This window comes from Rhinoderma darwinii, chromosome 5, assembly GCF_050947455.1.
Source record: "Rhinoderma darwinii isolate aRhiDar2 chromosome 5, aRhiDar2.hap1, whole genome shotgun sequence".
Lineage (NCBI taxonomy): Eukaryota > Metazoa > Chordata > Amphibia > Anura > Rhinodermatidae > Rhinoderma > Rhinoderma darwinii.
The window spans coordinates 110964092-110980119 of record NC_134691.1 but is presented as its reverse complement, the minus strand read 5'-3'; the positions used below and the strand labels follow the sequence as shown (position 1 = coordinate 110980119).

The window sequence follows — 16028 nt, the reverse complement described above, 5'->3', positions numbered from 1 at the left end:
CATAAAAGGAGGCTTTTTGGCCTTTTCGGTCCAGGAATTTTGCATTTGATTTTATAGCCGCATACTGTTTTCTGGGGGGCCTAATGCTGCTGAAACATTAGAAACACCCCATAAATGACTTCATTCACACAAGTAGACCCCACAAGGTTTCCTTCAAGGGGTTTATCATATTTTTAGCAAGTCCAGTTATCTTCTGAAAGTTTCTTGAATAAGATGGAACAAAATAAAATCAGCACTTTTTTAGCAAATGCGTCAGTTTAGGCTAGTATTTTTCACACACGGTATAGACCACGGCCAAAATTCATCTCCTTTCACGTTCTTCCACTTCTCCCGTGCATGGGGATACCAAATATGTGTGCCTTATTCGCTGTGCGGGCATGTGCCAGGGCTTGGCATAAAAGGAGGCTTTTTGGCATTTTCGGTCCAGGAATTTTGCATTTGATTTTAGAGCCGCATACTGTTTTCTGGGGGGCCTAATGCTGCTGAAACATTAGAAACACCCCATAAATGACTTCATTCACACAAGTAGACCCCACAAGGTTTCCTTCAAGGGGTTTATCATATTTTTAGCAAGTCCAGTTATCTTCTGAAAGTTTCTTGAATAAGATGGAACAAAATAAAATCAGCACTTTTTTAGCAAATGCGTCAGTTTAGGCTAGTATTTTTCACACACGGTATAGACCACGGACAAAATTCATCTCCTTTCACGTTCTTCCACTTCTCCCGTGCATGGGGATACCAAATATGTGTGCCTTATTCACTGTGCGGGCATGTGCCAGGGCTTGGCATAAAAGGAGGCTTTTTGGCCTTTTCGGTCCAGGAATTTTGCATTTGATTTTAGAGCCGCATACTGTTTTCTGGGGGGCCTAATGCTGCTGAAACATTAGAATCACCCCATAAATGACTTCATTCACACAAGTAGACCCCACAAGGTTTCCTTCAAGGGGTTTATCATATTTTTAGCAAGTCCAGTTTTCTTCTGAAAGTTTCTTGAATAAGATGGAACAAAATAAAATCAGCACTTTTTTAGCAAATGCGTCAGTTTAGGCTAGTATTTTTCACACACGGTATAGACCACGGCCAAAATTCATCTCCTTTCACGTTCTTCCACTTCTCCCGTGCATGGGGATACCAAATATGTGTGCCTTATTCAATGGGGGGGCATGTGCCAGGGCTTGGCATAAAAGGAGGCTTTTTGGCCTTTTCGGTCTAGGAATTTTGCATTTGATTTTAGAGCCGCATACTGTTTTCTGGGGGGCCTAATGCTGCTGAAACATTAGAATCACCCCATAAATGACTTCATTCGCACAAGTAGACCCCACAAGGTTTCCTTCAAGGGGTTTATCATATTTTTAGCAAGTCCAGTTTTCTTCTGAAAGTTTCTTGAATAAGATGGAACAAAATAAAATCAGCACTTTTTTAGCAAATGCGTCAGTTTAGGCTAGTATTTTTCACACACGGTATAGACCACGGCCAAAATTCATCTCCTTTCACGTTCTTCCACTTCTCCCGTGCATGGGGATACCAAATATGTGTGCCTTATTCGCTGTGCGGGCATGTGCCAGGGCTTGGCATAAAAGGAGGCTTTTTGGTCCAGGAATTTTGCATTTGATTTTATAGCAGCATACTGTTTTCTGGGGGGTGTAATGCTGCTGAAACATTAGAATCACCCCATAAATGACTTAATTCACACAAGTAGACCCCACAAGGTTTCCTTCAAGGGGTTTATCATATTTTTAGACAGTCCAGTTTTCTTCTGAAAGTTTCTTGAATAAGATGGAACAAAATAAAATTACCTTTTTTTTTTAACAATTGCGCCAGTTTATGCTAGCTTTTTCACACACAAAATGGACCACGGACAAAATTCATCGCATTTCACATTCTTCCACTTCTCCCGTGCATGGGGATACCAAATATGTGTGCTTTATTCACGGGCATGTGCCAGGGCTTGGCATAAAAGGAGGCTTTTTGGCCTTTTCGGTCCAGGAATTCTGCACTTGATTTTATAGCAGCATACTGTTTTCTGGGGGGCCTAATGCTGCTGAAACATTAGAAACACCCCATAAATGACTTCATTCACACAAGTAGACCCCACAAGGTTTCCTTCAAGGGGTTTATCATATTTTTAGACAGTCCCGTTTTCTTCTGAAAGTTTCTTGAATAAGATGGATCAAAATAAAATTAGCAATTTTTTAGCAAATGCGTCAGTTTATACCAGCATTTTTCACACACGGTATAGACCACGGTCAAAATTAATCTCCGTTCACATTCTGCCACTTCTCCCGTGCATGGGGATACCAAATATGTGGCCTTATTTATCACATAGAGATGTAGGAGGGCGGAGGATAGAAGAAGATTATTTCACAAATCGCTTTTTTTCAAAGCTGGTTTTACAAAACTCAACAGAGTTTCTATAACACTTCCAAAATATCTGCTCTCGAAGCAGAGATCCCAAAATATTCATCTAGGGGTATAATGGGAATTTATTTTTTGGGGTTTTCTAAAATAAGAAATTTCAGGTTAATGCAAATGGAGCTCTCCAGCAGATGAACTTTAGAAAACATCAAACATGACATCCACCCCCCACCCATTCCCTCCCTCACCCTTGGAGTAAAATCAGGGGAAAAATAAAAACGTAATGTAGGGCAAATATATTTTCAACAAATTAACTAAAATCTAATAATTCAGAACAGTGTGGTATTTTTTAAAACATGGCTCAATGCACAGGCCTGGTTGCGAGGGACATGAGGGACAGAAATATCGGGAATCTTTGCGGTGCCCGTCTTTTCTGCAGACGCGGCACTTTTTCTGGGGGTTGCTTCTGGTTGCTGTTGGGGGAATCCGACTGACGAAGTGTCTTTCAGTCAGTCGCGTGACATCCTCAGACTGGGGGCATTCTCGGGTGTCCTGAACATCAAAAATGAGGCCTTCAATAATTTTCTCCTGGAAATCCAGGTATGTGTCTCTGCCTCTGTTTTTTTTATAGAGCACAAATGAGTTGTGGATGGCCACCTGTAACAAATAAATGGCCACCTTTTTGTACCAGGTTTTAGTTTTGCGTTTTACTAAATAGGGCTGTAAAACCTGGTCGCTTAAATCCACCCCCCCCCATGTACTTGTTATATTCGGACACGCTCACTGGTTTGTGCTTGTCCGATGTTGCCCCTCTTTCCCTCACTGCCACTGTTCCTGCGGTATGAATCGTGCTTAGCACATACACATCTTTGCGATCCCTGAACTTGACCGCCAGCAATTCCTCAGATGCATAAGCACAGGAGTCCCCCTTTACCATGCGCTTCCCCACTAATTGCTGTGGAAAACCAATTCTGTTTTTGCGCATGGTACCACATGCCCCAGTCCTTGCAGCATGCAAATGCCTAAACAGGGGCACACTGGAATAAAAATTATCACAGTACAGGTGGTACCCCTTGTGAAGCAGAGGCTGCATTATCTCCCACACGATCTTACTGCTGGTGGAAAGATCAGGGGGGCATCCAGGAACATTTATTGTGCGGTCCCGCCCTTCATAAATCCTGAAGGCGGTGGTATATCCTGACCCGCTTTCACACAATTTGTAGAGCTTAACGCCATATCTTGCCCTTTTTGAAGGTAGATATTGGCGAAAGCTAAGTCTGCCATGGAAGTTGAGGAGGGATTCGTCCACACTTACATTCTGCTCAGGGGTGTAGAGTTGCAGAAATAAATTATTCAGGGAATTTATTAGCGGTCTTATTTTGAACAACCGATCCCGGTTTGCATCGGTACTTGGGGGGGCCTGTGCGTTGTCATTGAAGTGGAGGAACCTCATTATTGTCTCATAACGAGACCTGGGCATTACTGCAGAATATACTGGGGTGGCTTGGGCGGGTCTTGTTGACCAGTAAGACCTAATGGAGGGCTTTTTGACAATACCCATATTTAGGGTGAGCCCCAAAAAATTTTTTAATTCCTGCAAATTGGTGGGCGTCCAATCTCTGGCATGGGTGGATGAAGGTTTCTGCCTTATATATTGCGTGGCATATAAATTTGTTTCGTGGACAATCTGATTTAGGATGTCGTCCGTTATAAATAAATGGAAGTAATCCATTTGGACAAAATTTGTATTGTCCACGGTTATGCCAGGAGTGGCCGTAAATCCGTGGATTCTAGGCCCAAAAGATGGGGCAGGTGCCCATACAAGAGCCTGGACTGGAGGGACCAGGCTGTCCCGTGCTACAGCGCTACTTGGCCCTGCACTTTCATGTTCTGCAGTTTCGACTGCATCAGGGACAACGTCCCCTGAAGATGAACCTGAAGTGACGCTGTCATCGTCACTACCTAAAACAGGTTCCATCTCGGACGCCATCTCTGATGCGGTCTCCGACTCAGACCACAGCATGGCGTATGCCTCCTCGGCGCTAAACAACTTCCTCGCCATAACGTAACTAACACTAACACTAACTAAACAAATTTTTTTTTTTTTTTTTTTTTTTTATAAAACACACAAACTAACTGCTATATATATCTACACTACCGCTAACAAAAAAATAAACCGCTATTGCTATATATATTATATATATGTGGATATATATATAATTATATACTCCCTACCTGCCTATTCTAATAGAATAAAAGAAAGAAAGGTAGATAGATAGAAAAAAAGATAGATGGATAGATAGATTGTATAGATAGATAGAAATCTATCTATACAGAGAATGTTTTAGTGTAACTGTATTTTTTTTCACTGTATTCTTCTGGCAGCAATTCTCCCGAGTCTCTTCTTCTCCTCAAACTGAAACAATGTTTGAGGAGAAGAAAAGAGGCAGGAGATTTACTGCCAGAAAAGTCAAAATAAAACAAATGTGGTCGCTGTGATAGGTTTTCACAGCGACCACATGATCAGGGACCATCAGATTGGTCCCTGATACTCTGCCCAGTGCCCAGAGCTGTTGGTAACAGCGAGGGCACAGGGCTGTGTGCACGCGATCGCGTGCACACTGTTTTCTATGCAGAAATGCATGTGATCGCTGTGATTGGTTGTCACAGCGATCACATGTTCAGGGGCCAAAAGATTGACCCCTGACATTCTGCCCAGTGCCCATGGCTGTTAGCAACAGCCAGGGCATAGAGCTGTGTGCACGCGATCGCGCGTGCACAGTCTCTGAAGTGCGGCCGTATATATACTATACGCCGGACTTTAGAGACCCTGGCCGCTGGCCGTATATTTACGGCCAGCGGTCGGGAACCTGTTAAAAAAGGGTTAGATAATTTCCTGGAACAAAAAAGTATTAGCTCCTATGTGTAGAAATTTTTACCTTCCCTTTTCCCATCCCTTGGTTGAACTTGATGGACATGTGTCTTTTTTCAGCCGTACTAACTATGTAACTCCAGAGCCATTAAATAAAACCGCATAATGAAAACTACCTTATTGTTCAGCCAACCAGACAGAGATGGAGGTGATCTGGATCTGGAAAATTGAGTGTCACTAGGCGGCAACAGTGATTTGTTTAGTAGCCATACAACTTGACCTCCGCACACATTATGGAGCTGCTTTTCAAGCTTAGAATCTGTCATTACAACTGAATTGATGAAATGCAACAGAAGAGTGCAACAGCCTGATGCTTTAATTATGTGAGATCTGTCCTAATAATATTATGCCTAAGTAGCTGCGGTTTGTGTCAGTTTCTCATGAACATTGTCACTTTGACTACACAACAACAATAGCACTTATGCTGGCCATACACATACGATTATAATTGACCAGAATGCAGTTGATCAATTGTCTGTCGGATCGTTCGTTCATACGAACGATCCCACCTCATTATGCTAGAACTGGCAAATTAAACACATGATTCAAAAAAAATAAAAAATTCAATCCGCTCCAGCAAAGTGTCTCATTATCGACCGTAATAGACTGATCATGCCATATACATCTAGTTCTAGTTTGACAGCGGCCAAAAATTTCCAACCTGACAGATTACATTATCAGCAGACGGAAGTCAACCTTTGGCCATTGCAAATGATTTTTTGCATAAGATTTTAAAATGATGGTCAGTTAAAATTTAGATCCAAAATAATTGATGCCAAGTAATTTATATTTAAGCTCCTGCCATTATGGAAGTTGTTTAGGGCTAGGGTTGTCGGTATGCATTAATGGACTGGGGAAACAGTGATCAGACAAGTTGGATTATTTGGACAAATTGGATTATTTAGTTGCCTGTTCTTTGCTCACCCTAAAATAAGAGGTGCCGTAATTAAATTTAATGTTTGCAGGGGTCCCCCACTCGTCCAAATTCAATCATGTTAAGGTTTTAGATAACACGACACATAGAACACAACACTAGATGTGAATTAAAACATGTTGGGAAGATTTACTGTGGTATTGGGCAGAGGCTTAAAGGGAACCTGTCACCAGCATTTCATCTATTGAACTCTACTCACCCCTTCCTGTCGCTTCTGTCAAAGGTTCATTGCCGTTATTCCTTCGCCTAAACACCTCCTCCTACTGTAAATAACGGTCAACAAACATTTTGCGCCTTTTATGATAATAATCTGTGAGTTTCGTTCGTTCTTCTTCTTATGCCCACCGACCGCCGAAAACTGACCTGCCCTGAATGCCGAAATCTTGTCGGAGATATCACTCACGCTCCTATCATGTATGGTACGACACCATTCCCTGCTTCGTCCGGGTCTCAAATCTAGTTACTGCCCATGCACCGCTATAATATCCCGTTGTGCCCACGCACCAGAACAGAACATCGATGCGCAAGCACAGAGTTTGTTGTGTGCTGGGTGGAGGCAAGCAGCGGTCAATCAAAAGTTAGGAGGCTTCAGGAATGAAGATGACTCTTTTCCACTGAAGATTTGACTCTTATGCTCATTAGCATATAGTGCAGGAACACTAAAAAACTGAATACTAAAGCTACAGAGCCTACTTAGAAGATAATTGTAGGTTATATAAAAATGATTTTTCACCCACTACCTCTAGGTATTGCTGGTTTAATAGGTGAAATGCTGGTGACAGGTTCCCTTTAATGCATTGGTCATAGAAAGGAATGCCATGGATCCTCAGTTCGTGCCTCCTTAAATAACTTGTAACCAGCTAAAAAAATACATATTACTAATTTCCTGTTACTTATTTAGCATAAACACATACTGCAATCTGGAATAACCAAGCAAAGCATTCACAACTCAAATATTTTCCAATTTGCAAACTGTATGCATTGTGTCTGCTAATTCAAAACATAATACTTAGTAATACTGGGTATATTCATTTTCACTAATACACATACTTGAAAATAGAAAAACTTCTATTTTGTAATTTACTTTGTTTCTAGCTCCATCTTCTGCATGAATGGGAAGTATTGTAATGATGGGGGTAGGGAAACAGACAAGTGAGCCCTAATCTACCCGCCACTCAGTCCCTGCCTACGTGCAACGACCCGCCCTAGGCGACGGGGTACAACTGGGCGACAGTCCCTACGCTCAATAAGTGCACGACAGACAAACAGACAAGGGTACACAGAAGCTAAGGGAAATGGGGCAGTTGCCCACGGCAACACCGTGAGCAACAAGATTGGTGAACGAGCCGAGTCAAACCAGGAGTGTACGAGGTACCAAACGCGGAGCAGGAGAGTAGTGAACAAGCCGAGTCAAACCAGGAGTGTACGAGGTACCAAACGCAGAGCAGGAGAGTAGTCAGTAAGCCAGGGTCAGTATGAAGCAGGGACAAATAGTTCAAGAAGCTGCAGCAGGGCCAGGAAACCAAACGAGAAGAATCACAAGCAAGGAGGAACAGGAAAGGCAGGTATAAATAGACAGAGGGCGGGAGCTAGCTCCGTCTGGCCAGGCTGTGATAGGCTCTCCCACTCCTAAGCCTGCCATCCTGAGTGGTGGAAGAAGGAGTCAGTCTCACAGACATAGAAGCAGGTGCAGACTGATTACCTATGGGCGTTGACACAGAAGCTGTGCCTGGCAGATCCTTTACAACTATAGTACTTGATGCCAAATGTAAAAATTGTTCTCAATAGGTTCTTAATGAATTTGATAACTTAGTCATGAAGCATTCGTCAACATGACCATTGGCGCGCTGGGATGCTCATTGCACTTTTGTAGTTTTAGTTTGTCATATCGCAGAACACTAAAGTTTGTGTATCTGAAATGGCCCACAGATGGCAGTACAAGAGAACAAAATAAAAGTCTGCTTAGGTGCAATATTCATATTGGCGTAAGGCTGGAAAGGAACTCGGAGGTTATTCCTAGGATCGGAAAAGTATTGAACTTGTGAATAATACTTTACTGTATTACTGTATGTGATCCACTGAGGTTTTCTCTAATATCTGTAGGTACAGTACTGTACACTGTGGCCTCCAATTCAAAGTTTAATGTTGGGCATTGTAGTGAGGATCACAGAATTAAGTGCCTCATACAGTATAGTTTACAATATACTGTTCAGTACTTTAACTGTTTATTGGTTTGATTTTAGACAGTACAGCACGCAAAAAAGTGGTACTATACTGTATCTTTACCAATATGATGCCACTTTATAAAGCCGAGGGCAGTGGGGGGGTAGAGATACACTATGTAAGTGGGTGTATGTGAAATGTTGGGGTAATATCAGACAGATGGCCATTGGGTGCATGAGTTATTGTATATGAGGTGGAGAGCAGTGTGGTGTAGGGGTATAGTGTGTAAGCAGACGGCAGTGAGGTGTCGGGGCTATATCAGGCAGGCGGACCTGGGGTATGTAAGTTAATGTATATGAGGCCGTGGGCAGGGGGAGATAGGGCTACAGTGTAAAAGCAGGCATATATATCTCATAGGCTAGTATATCAGGCAGGCAGCAATGTGGTGATGGGGAACTGAAGGGCACAGTATGAGGCAGGCGACACTGTGTTGTCAGGGTAATATGAGGCCTACGTTAGCAGGGTTTACGAGGTATACTTTGTTATACTTATGTTACTCAAGTGTTGGGGTTTTATGAGGCAGGCTGCTGTAGGGTGTATAGGGTTATCAACACAGTAGGCTATACTGTATAGTACCTCCACCCTTTCACTACTGAAGGGTTTCCTGCAAATACAGTATAAGTAGTACTATACAGTGCAGTGTAGGTGGTATGGCAGTGGGGGGGTTATGGCTCCATATAGCGGCGCAAGTGGCGTTAATAAGCTACTGAAGCTGGCGGCAGTTGTGGCTAGGGAGTACTGTACGTACTGTACTGTATAAGTGGTAGTATACTGTCTAGTATACTGTAGCAGGTGACGCATGTGAGGGTTTAAGCTGGCAGAGTGGGCTACATACAGTAAGTGGTCGGCAGTGTGGAGATGGGGTACAGTCTGTAACAGGAAATCTGTGTGAACAGCCGGCAAGTGGGGTTTATGAGCTACTGAATCGGGATGCAATTGGGGCTAAGGAATTAAGTATATACAGTGAAGGAAATAAGTATTTGATCCCTTGCTGATTTTGTAAGTTTGCCCACTGTCAAAGACATGAACAGTCTAGAATTTTTAGGCTAGGTAATTTTACCAGTGAGAGATAGATTATATATATAAAAAAATAAAATAAAATCACATTGTCAAAATTATATATATTTATTTGCATTGTGCACAGAGAAATAAATATTTGATCCCTTTGGCAAACAAGACCCCTATCTGTCGATGTAGCTACTTACCTGCAAACGCTGATGCTGCTGCAGAATCATCTGTAGCCTCTGGTGCCGATGTGTCCTCGCTCGTCCGACACGATGCAGGACCTGGGGAAGTGACGTCACAGCGTGATCTGCCAGAAGCTGGACGTTCTGAAGAGAAGTGGATGATACTTCTCATCAGAACGCCCAGCTAGTAAAAGAAGTAAAAACGCCCCGATGTACACACACACAATACACGCCCAGTTGTACTTTTACTTTTCAACACGCCCAGTTGTACTTTTGCAAGCCTCATTTGCATAAATACAAAAATGGTCATAACTTGGCCAAAAATGCTCGTTTTTTAAAAATAAAAACGTTACTGTAATCTACATTGCAGCGCCTATCTGCTGCAATAGCAGATAGGGGTTGCAAAATCTGGTGACAGATCCTCTTTAATACTTGCTGGCAAAACCCTTGTTGGCAAGCACATCAGTCAGACGTTTTTTGTAGTTGATGATGAGGTTTGCACACATGTTAGATGGAATTTTGGCCCACTCCTCTTTTGCAGATCATCTGTAAATCATTAAGATTTCGAGGCTGTCGCTTGGCTACTCGGATCTTCAGCTCCCTCCATAAGTTTTCGATGGGATTAAGGTCTGGAGACTGGCTAGGCCACTCCATGACATTAATGTGCTTCTTTTTGAGCCACTCCTTTGTTGCCTTGGCTGTATGTTTCGGGTCATTGTTGTGCTGGAAGACCCAGCCACGAGCCATTTTTAATGTCCTGGTGGAGGGAAGGAGGTTGTCACTCAGGATTTGACGGTACATGGCTCCATCCATTCTCCCATTGATGCGGTGAAGTAGTCCTGTGCCCTTAGCAGAGAAACACCCACAAAACATAATGTTTCCACCTCCATGCTTGACAGTGGGGACAGTGTTCTTTGGGTCATAGGCAGCATTTCTCTTCCTCCAAACACGGCGAGTAGAGTGAATGCCAAAGAGCTCAATTTTAGTCTCATCTGACCACGGCACCTTCTCCCAATCACTCTCAGAATCATCCAGATGTTCATTTGCAAACTTCAGACGGGCCTGTACATGTGCCTTCTTGAGCAGGGGGACCTTGCGGGCACTGCAGGATTTGAATCCATTATGGCGTAATGTGTTACCAATGGTTTTCTTGGTGACTGTGGTCCCAGCTGCCTTGAGATCATTAACAAGTTCCCCCCGTGTAGTTTTCGGCTGAGCTCTCACCTTCCTCAGGATCAAGGATACCCCACGAGGTGAGATTTTGCATGGAGCCCCAGATCGATGTCGATTGACAGTCATTTTGTATGTCTTCCATTTCCTTACTATTGCACCAACAGTTGTCTCCTTCTCACCCAGCGTCTTACTTATGGTTTTGTAGCCCATTCCAGCCTTGTGCAGGTCTATGATCTTGTCCCTGACATCCTTAGAAAGCTCTTTGGTCTTGCCCATGTTGTAGAGGTTAGAGTCAGACTGATTAATTGAGTCTGTGGACAGGAGTCTTTTATACAGGTGACCATGTAAGACAGCTGTCTTTAATGCAGGCACCAAGTTGATTTGGAGCGTGTAACTGGTCTGGAGGAGGCTGAACTCTTAATGGTTGGTAGGGGATCAAATACTTATTTCTCTGTGCACAATGCAAATAAATATATATAATTTTGACAATGTGATTTTCTTTTTTTTTTTTTTATATAATCTATCTCTCACTGGTAAAATTAACCTAGCCTAAAAATTCTAGACTGTTCATGTCTTTGACAGTGGGCAAACTTACAAAATCAGCAAGGGATCAAATACTTATTTCCTTCACTGTATATATATCCAAAATAGAGAACGTGAAGCAGCACTCACATAAAGTGAATTTATTCATCCAACATGGAACCACAATGTTTCACCTCCTCTATGAAGGCATTTTCAAGTTGAAAATGTCTTCATAGAGGAGGTGAAACGTTGTGGTTCCATGTTGGATGAATAAATTCACTTTATTTGAGTGCTGCTTCACGTTCTCTTTTTTGGATATCCAACACATAAGGAGAGGTCACTCCTTTATTTTTGAAGCCCTGCACCAGCCCAGTCAGGCATTTGTTCACAGTGCTGCTCCTGAGGTAAATGCAAATGAATAATGGCACCGGTCAATGTGCCATAGCTGCATTTGGGGCAGATTTGTCAAAGTGCCTATGCTGACTCGTGTCCATGTCTGAAAGCGCCAACAATGGACACGTGAGCATCAGAACTGTACCATGGAGCAATGGAAGAAGGTGGCCTGTTCTGATGAAACGCTTTTTCTAGTAGATCATGTGGGTGCGTTGCTTACCTAGTGAAGACATGAAACCAGGATGCACTATGGAAAGAAGGCAACCCTGCGGAGGCAGTGTGATGCCCTGGGCAAAGTTCTGCTGGGGTCCTGGCATTCATGTGGATGTTACTTTGACACTTAGCTCCTAACTAAACATTGTTTAATAATCATTACTTAAAATGTATGTTGCAATATTGCTGTGCTTTTGTAATTTATAATGTAAATGTCTCTTATTTAGGTCTTTCAAGTTGCATATATAATCATCAAAGCTGCAAATTCTCCAAGGCCTGGGAACTGGATTTTAGAGCGCTCTATGGATGGAGTTGAATTTATGCCCTGGCAATATTATGCAATAAGTGATACAGAGTGTCTGACTCGCTACAATGTGACACCAAGACTTGGGCCACCAACATACAAGAGAGATGATGAAGTTATCTGTACGTCATATTATTCAAGGCTTGTGCCACTGGAACATGGAGAAGTAGGTCTTAATATTTTTTATCATAAATGCTTTTCATTGTCTCTTTGCACATATCCTACAATTCGGCAGATCACTTAAGGACCTTTACTCAGAGGTAGAATAGTGCCTTCAAATTTGTACTTCATGGCAACTTCATTGTAATCTATATTGAGTTGTTTATGTTAAAAAATTTATTTTTCCCATTTTGTGTTATTTTACAAATTACCACTCTCTTTTAGAACACAGTTTGGCCTTAGGAACATAGCCTAGAGACCAGGACCAGATTCATGAAGCAAGAGTTCTATGTTACTCAGCAGTTACTTTAGGGCTAATACAGACAATGGCATTATGGAAATTTCGACAGATCCATGATATTTTGCCCATAGCCTCCAATTGGCCATCTTTCACCTTCGCATATCCCCAATTTTATACAGAAGCGGGAGGTGTTTTTTTGTCATGAACTATATATGAATCCTTGTGTAAGCATTGCTTGTTAAAAACAGAGTTCCTATGGGTCTGTTAGGCCATGTTCAGACGTTGCTGAATTTTTCCACTGAAAATGTTGCGGCAGATTCTTTGCGAATTTGCAGCAACAATTTCATATTTGACAAGTAATTCAGACATTGTGGCTATCACAGCGGACTTGCCACAGATTTCAGCCTTTGCAATGCAAAAGCTGAAATCCGCAGTGAAATTTGGCTGCTTGTCTGCAACATAATGTGCATGCTGCGGGGGGAAAATTCTTCACCGCAGCCTAAATTCCGCACAGTTATTTTCCGCAACGTCTGAACTAAGTTTCTTTAAAATGTATAGAAACAAATGTTAAAAAAAGAGCTGCTGCAGATTTCCACTGCGGACAGAAATTCCGCCACGTCTGAATGTGCCCTAATAGGGATTTATAGGTACTTCATGTGCACATAGCTTTGTCATGTGCGTGAGCCCTTAAGTTCATATTGCTTTGATACTGTCCTCCTTTATTGGGAGACTGAACATAGTTTTTCTGTGGATTTCTATTATAAATATCGTATTACATTGTTCCTGCCGAGGGGAAAGCAGAATAGCTATTAAGGTGAGAGTCACGTGTAGGCGTTAATATATCCTTTCAAAATGTGAATGCTTGGCATCTGCTAAATAGCATAAATTCTCTCACAATAGTTCTTTTATTAGGAATTGGCAAAGATTTTACATTTGGAGATATAAGAACCGTTGAGCTATGTTCAAACTTTGCCATTGTTTGCATTTTTTTTTTGCTGTGGGTTTTTGTTTAGAAAATTTGCAATTCAAGTTATTGTGATTTGAGAAAATTCTAATGACAAATCTTGAGTTAGAACTGTCTGATGTTGTGGTCATTTATATGATATAGTGCTGCAAACACTACACAGCGTCTAAAAATTATAATTCAGTGTTTATCTGCTAAACTAAAATCATAATACTGTTTTCTCCATCAACATAGATCCATACTTCATTGATTAATGGACGACCAAGTTCTGATGATCCTTCTCCGAAATTGTTAGATTTCACCTCTGCAAGATATATCCGCCTTAGGCTGCAACGTATTAGAAACCTAAATGCAGATCTTATGACCCTCAGCCATGGGAACCTAAAAGATGTGGATCCTATAGTAACCCGAAGAGTAAGCATGTTGCTTAGAAATGTTCAGTATTGATAAATATATATATTTTTTTAATGAGAGATATAATGTAGATGACCTCTGGAGTAAATGTCAAGCCAAAACAGTTAAGAATAATATGTACTTAAAAATTCCATGCCCATTAATTTCCAACTTTTAATGAAAGTTTAACACCTAGGCTGAGTTCACAAGTACAGTAAATACTGTGGATTTTCAGCAATGGATTTCGTTGTGGAAAATCCGCAGCATAATACAGTAGCAGCAGAATATATGAGATTTAAAGAAATCTCATCCACACGCTGCGTAAATGCGTAAATTTAATCCATAGCATGTCAATTGTATTTGCCTAATCGCTGCTTATTTGTTGTGGATTTTTCCCATTTAGTAAAATGGGGAGGTAAAACCAAACAAAAAATAACATATGTTGAGTTTTTTTGCGGCGGAAAAGCATTGATTTCCCTGCAAAAAACACAACTTAGAAAAAAATAATCGTATACTTACCCAGAATTCTGTGTGTCTTTGTCCAGGCCGGCCTCCTGGGATGATGTTTCATCCCATGTGACCGCTGCAGCTAATCACAGGCTGCAGCGGTCACGTGGGATGAAACGTCATCCAAGGAGGCCGGGCTGTGGGACGGTGGAGGGACCATGTCTACGTAAGTATGACAATGTTTCCTTTTTTATGTGTCGTTTTCCACAGTAGACATTCCGGCCGAAAAACTGCACCACAATTTAGTGCAGTTTTTCATCCGGTACTCCCTGAGGCGCACAGGGCCGATACGCTGTGTGCTTTTACACAGCATATCCGCCCTGTGTGAACATAGCCTTACTGTTCAAGCGCTTTTCTGTTTGTTGCTCAATTTTCTTTATGGTTTTTCATTTGTAGAAATTATAACTTTTTCCTTGTTTTCACTTTCAGTACTACTATTCTGTCAAAGACATTTCAGTTGGAGGAATGTGTATTTGTTATGGGCATGCTCGTAGCTGTCCTTGGGATGAAGTTACCATGGTAAGCTTTGGAAATGTGATATTATTTTATATGTCAACATATAGAAGAATAGACAGCACGGCACACACCACTTGCAAAAAAAAGGTTTTCTTTTTATTTTATGTTGAGGCAGGTATAGCACGGGAGTTGAAGACAATAGAGCCTACGACCGTTTCACGTCCTCCAGACGCTTTATCAAGGCATACTGGGCTTCATTCAGTGCACACACACTTAAATACCCACACCTTGCCTCATCAACCACTTCCGCTTCTCACAGCAATGTATCAAAATACAAATATTAGCAGAAGATCATGCATATATTATTTTACATGTTTATTCATGTAAAAGTAGCAAGTCCGATGGTAAACCTTAGGGCTAGTTCATGTTTAACATAAAGGGCCCACTTGAAGTATTAAGAGATTTCCTTAGGGGGGGTTTCACATGGAGCATTTTCTTGTAAAAATGTCAATGCAGTTTTTTATGCAGTTTCTTGAGTAAAAGTCAGAAGTGAATATAGCAGGAACGAGATTTTTAAGCCCTTCCTTTATATTTCCCATTCACTTTGAATCCACTTCTGGCTCTGGCTAAAAAAAACTGCATGAAAAACGAACACAAAAACTAAGCCGTCGTTCCAAAAACGCTGAGTGTGAAACCACCATTGGGTTTGTGTGACACATAGTGATTTTTGGAAATTATAAAGGTAAGGACTTATACTTCTCATTCCTGCTGGATCCACTTCTGGCGTTGGCTCAAAAAACTGCATCAAAAGTTGTGTGTAAAACCACCCTAAGAAATATGAATTTGGTCCAAGAAAGCAGAAATCGGCATCTATAGCTGAAAATGTGGCTGTGTTTATTTACATAACCGCAACTGTGTAAGCAGTTTGAGGAAAAACAATCAGCATAAGCAGTGTACATTGATCTCTTTGTATGCCGATTATTACATAGTTAACCCCTTAGTGACCACCAATACGCCTTTTCACGTTGGTCACTAAGGGGCCTTAGGCTAGGCTGACGCCTTTTCACGTGAG

The 16028-nt window shown here is 41.7% G+C and overlaps 1 protein-coding gene across 2 annotated transcripts in view; it reads left to right on the top strand.

Moving 5' to 3' along the window:
• Positions 1 to 16028, top strand: part of LAMA1 (laminin subunit alpha 1) — a 166915-nt gene that overhangs the window by 55154 nt on the left and 95733 nt on the right. For both annotated transcript variants that reach the window (XM_075826407.1, XM_075826408.1), the window contains exons 4-6: positions 12160 to 12402; positions 13835 to 14014; positions 14930 to 15019. In XM_075826407.1, the coding sequence (XP_075682522.1) occupies positions 12160 to 12402; positions 13835 to 14014; positions 14930 to 15019 (513 nt within the window). The remainder of the gene's footprint in view (positions 1 to 12159; positions 12403 to 13834; positions 14015 to 14929; positions 15020 to 16028) is intronic.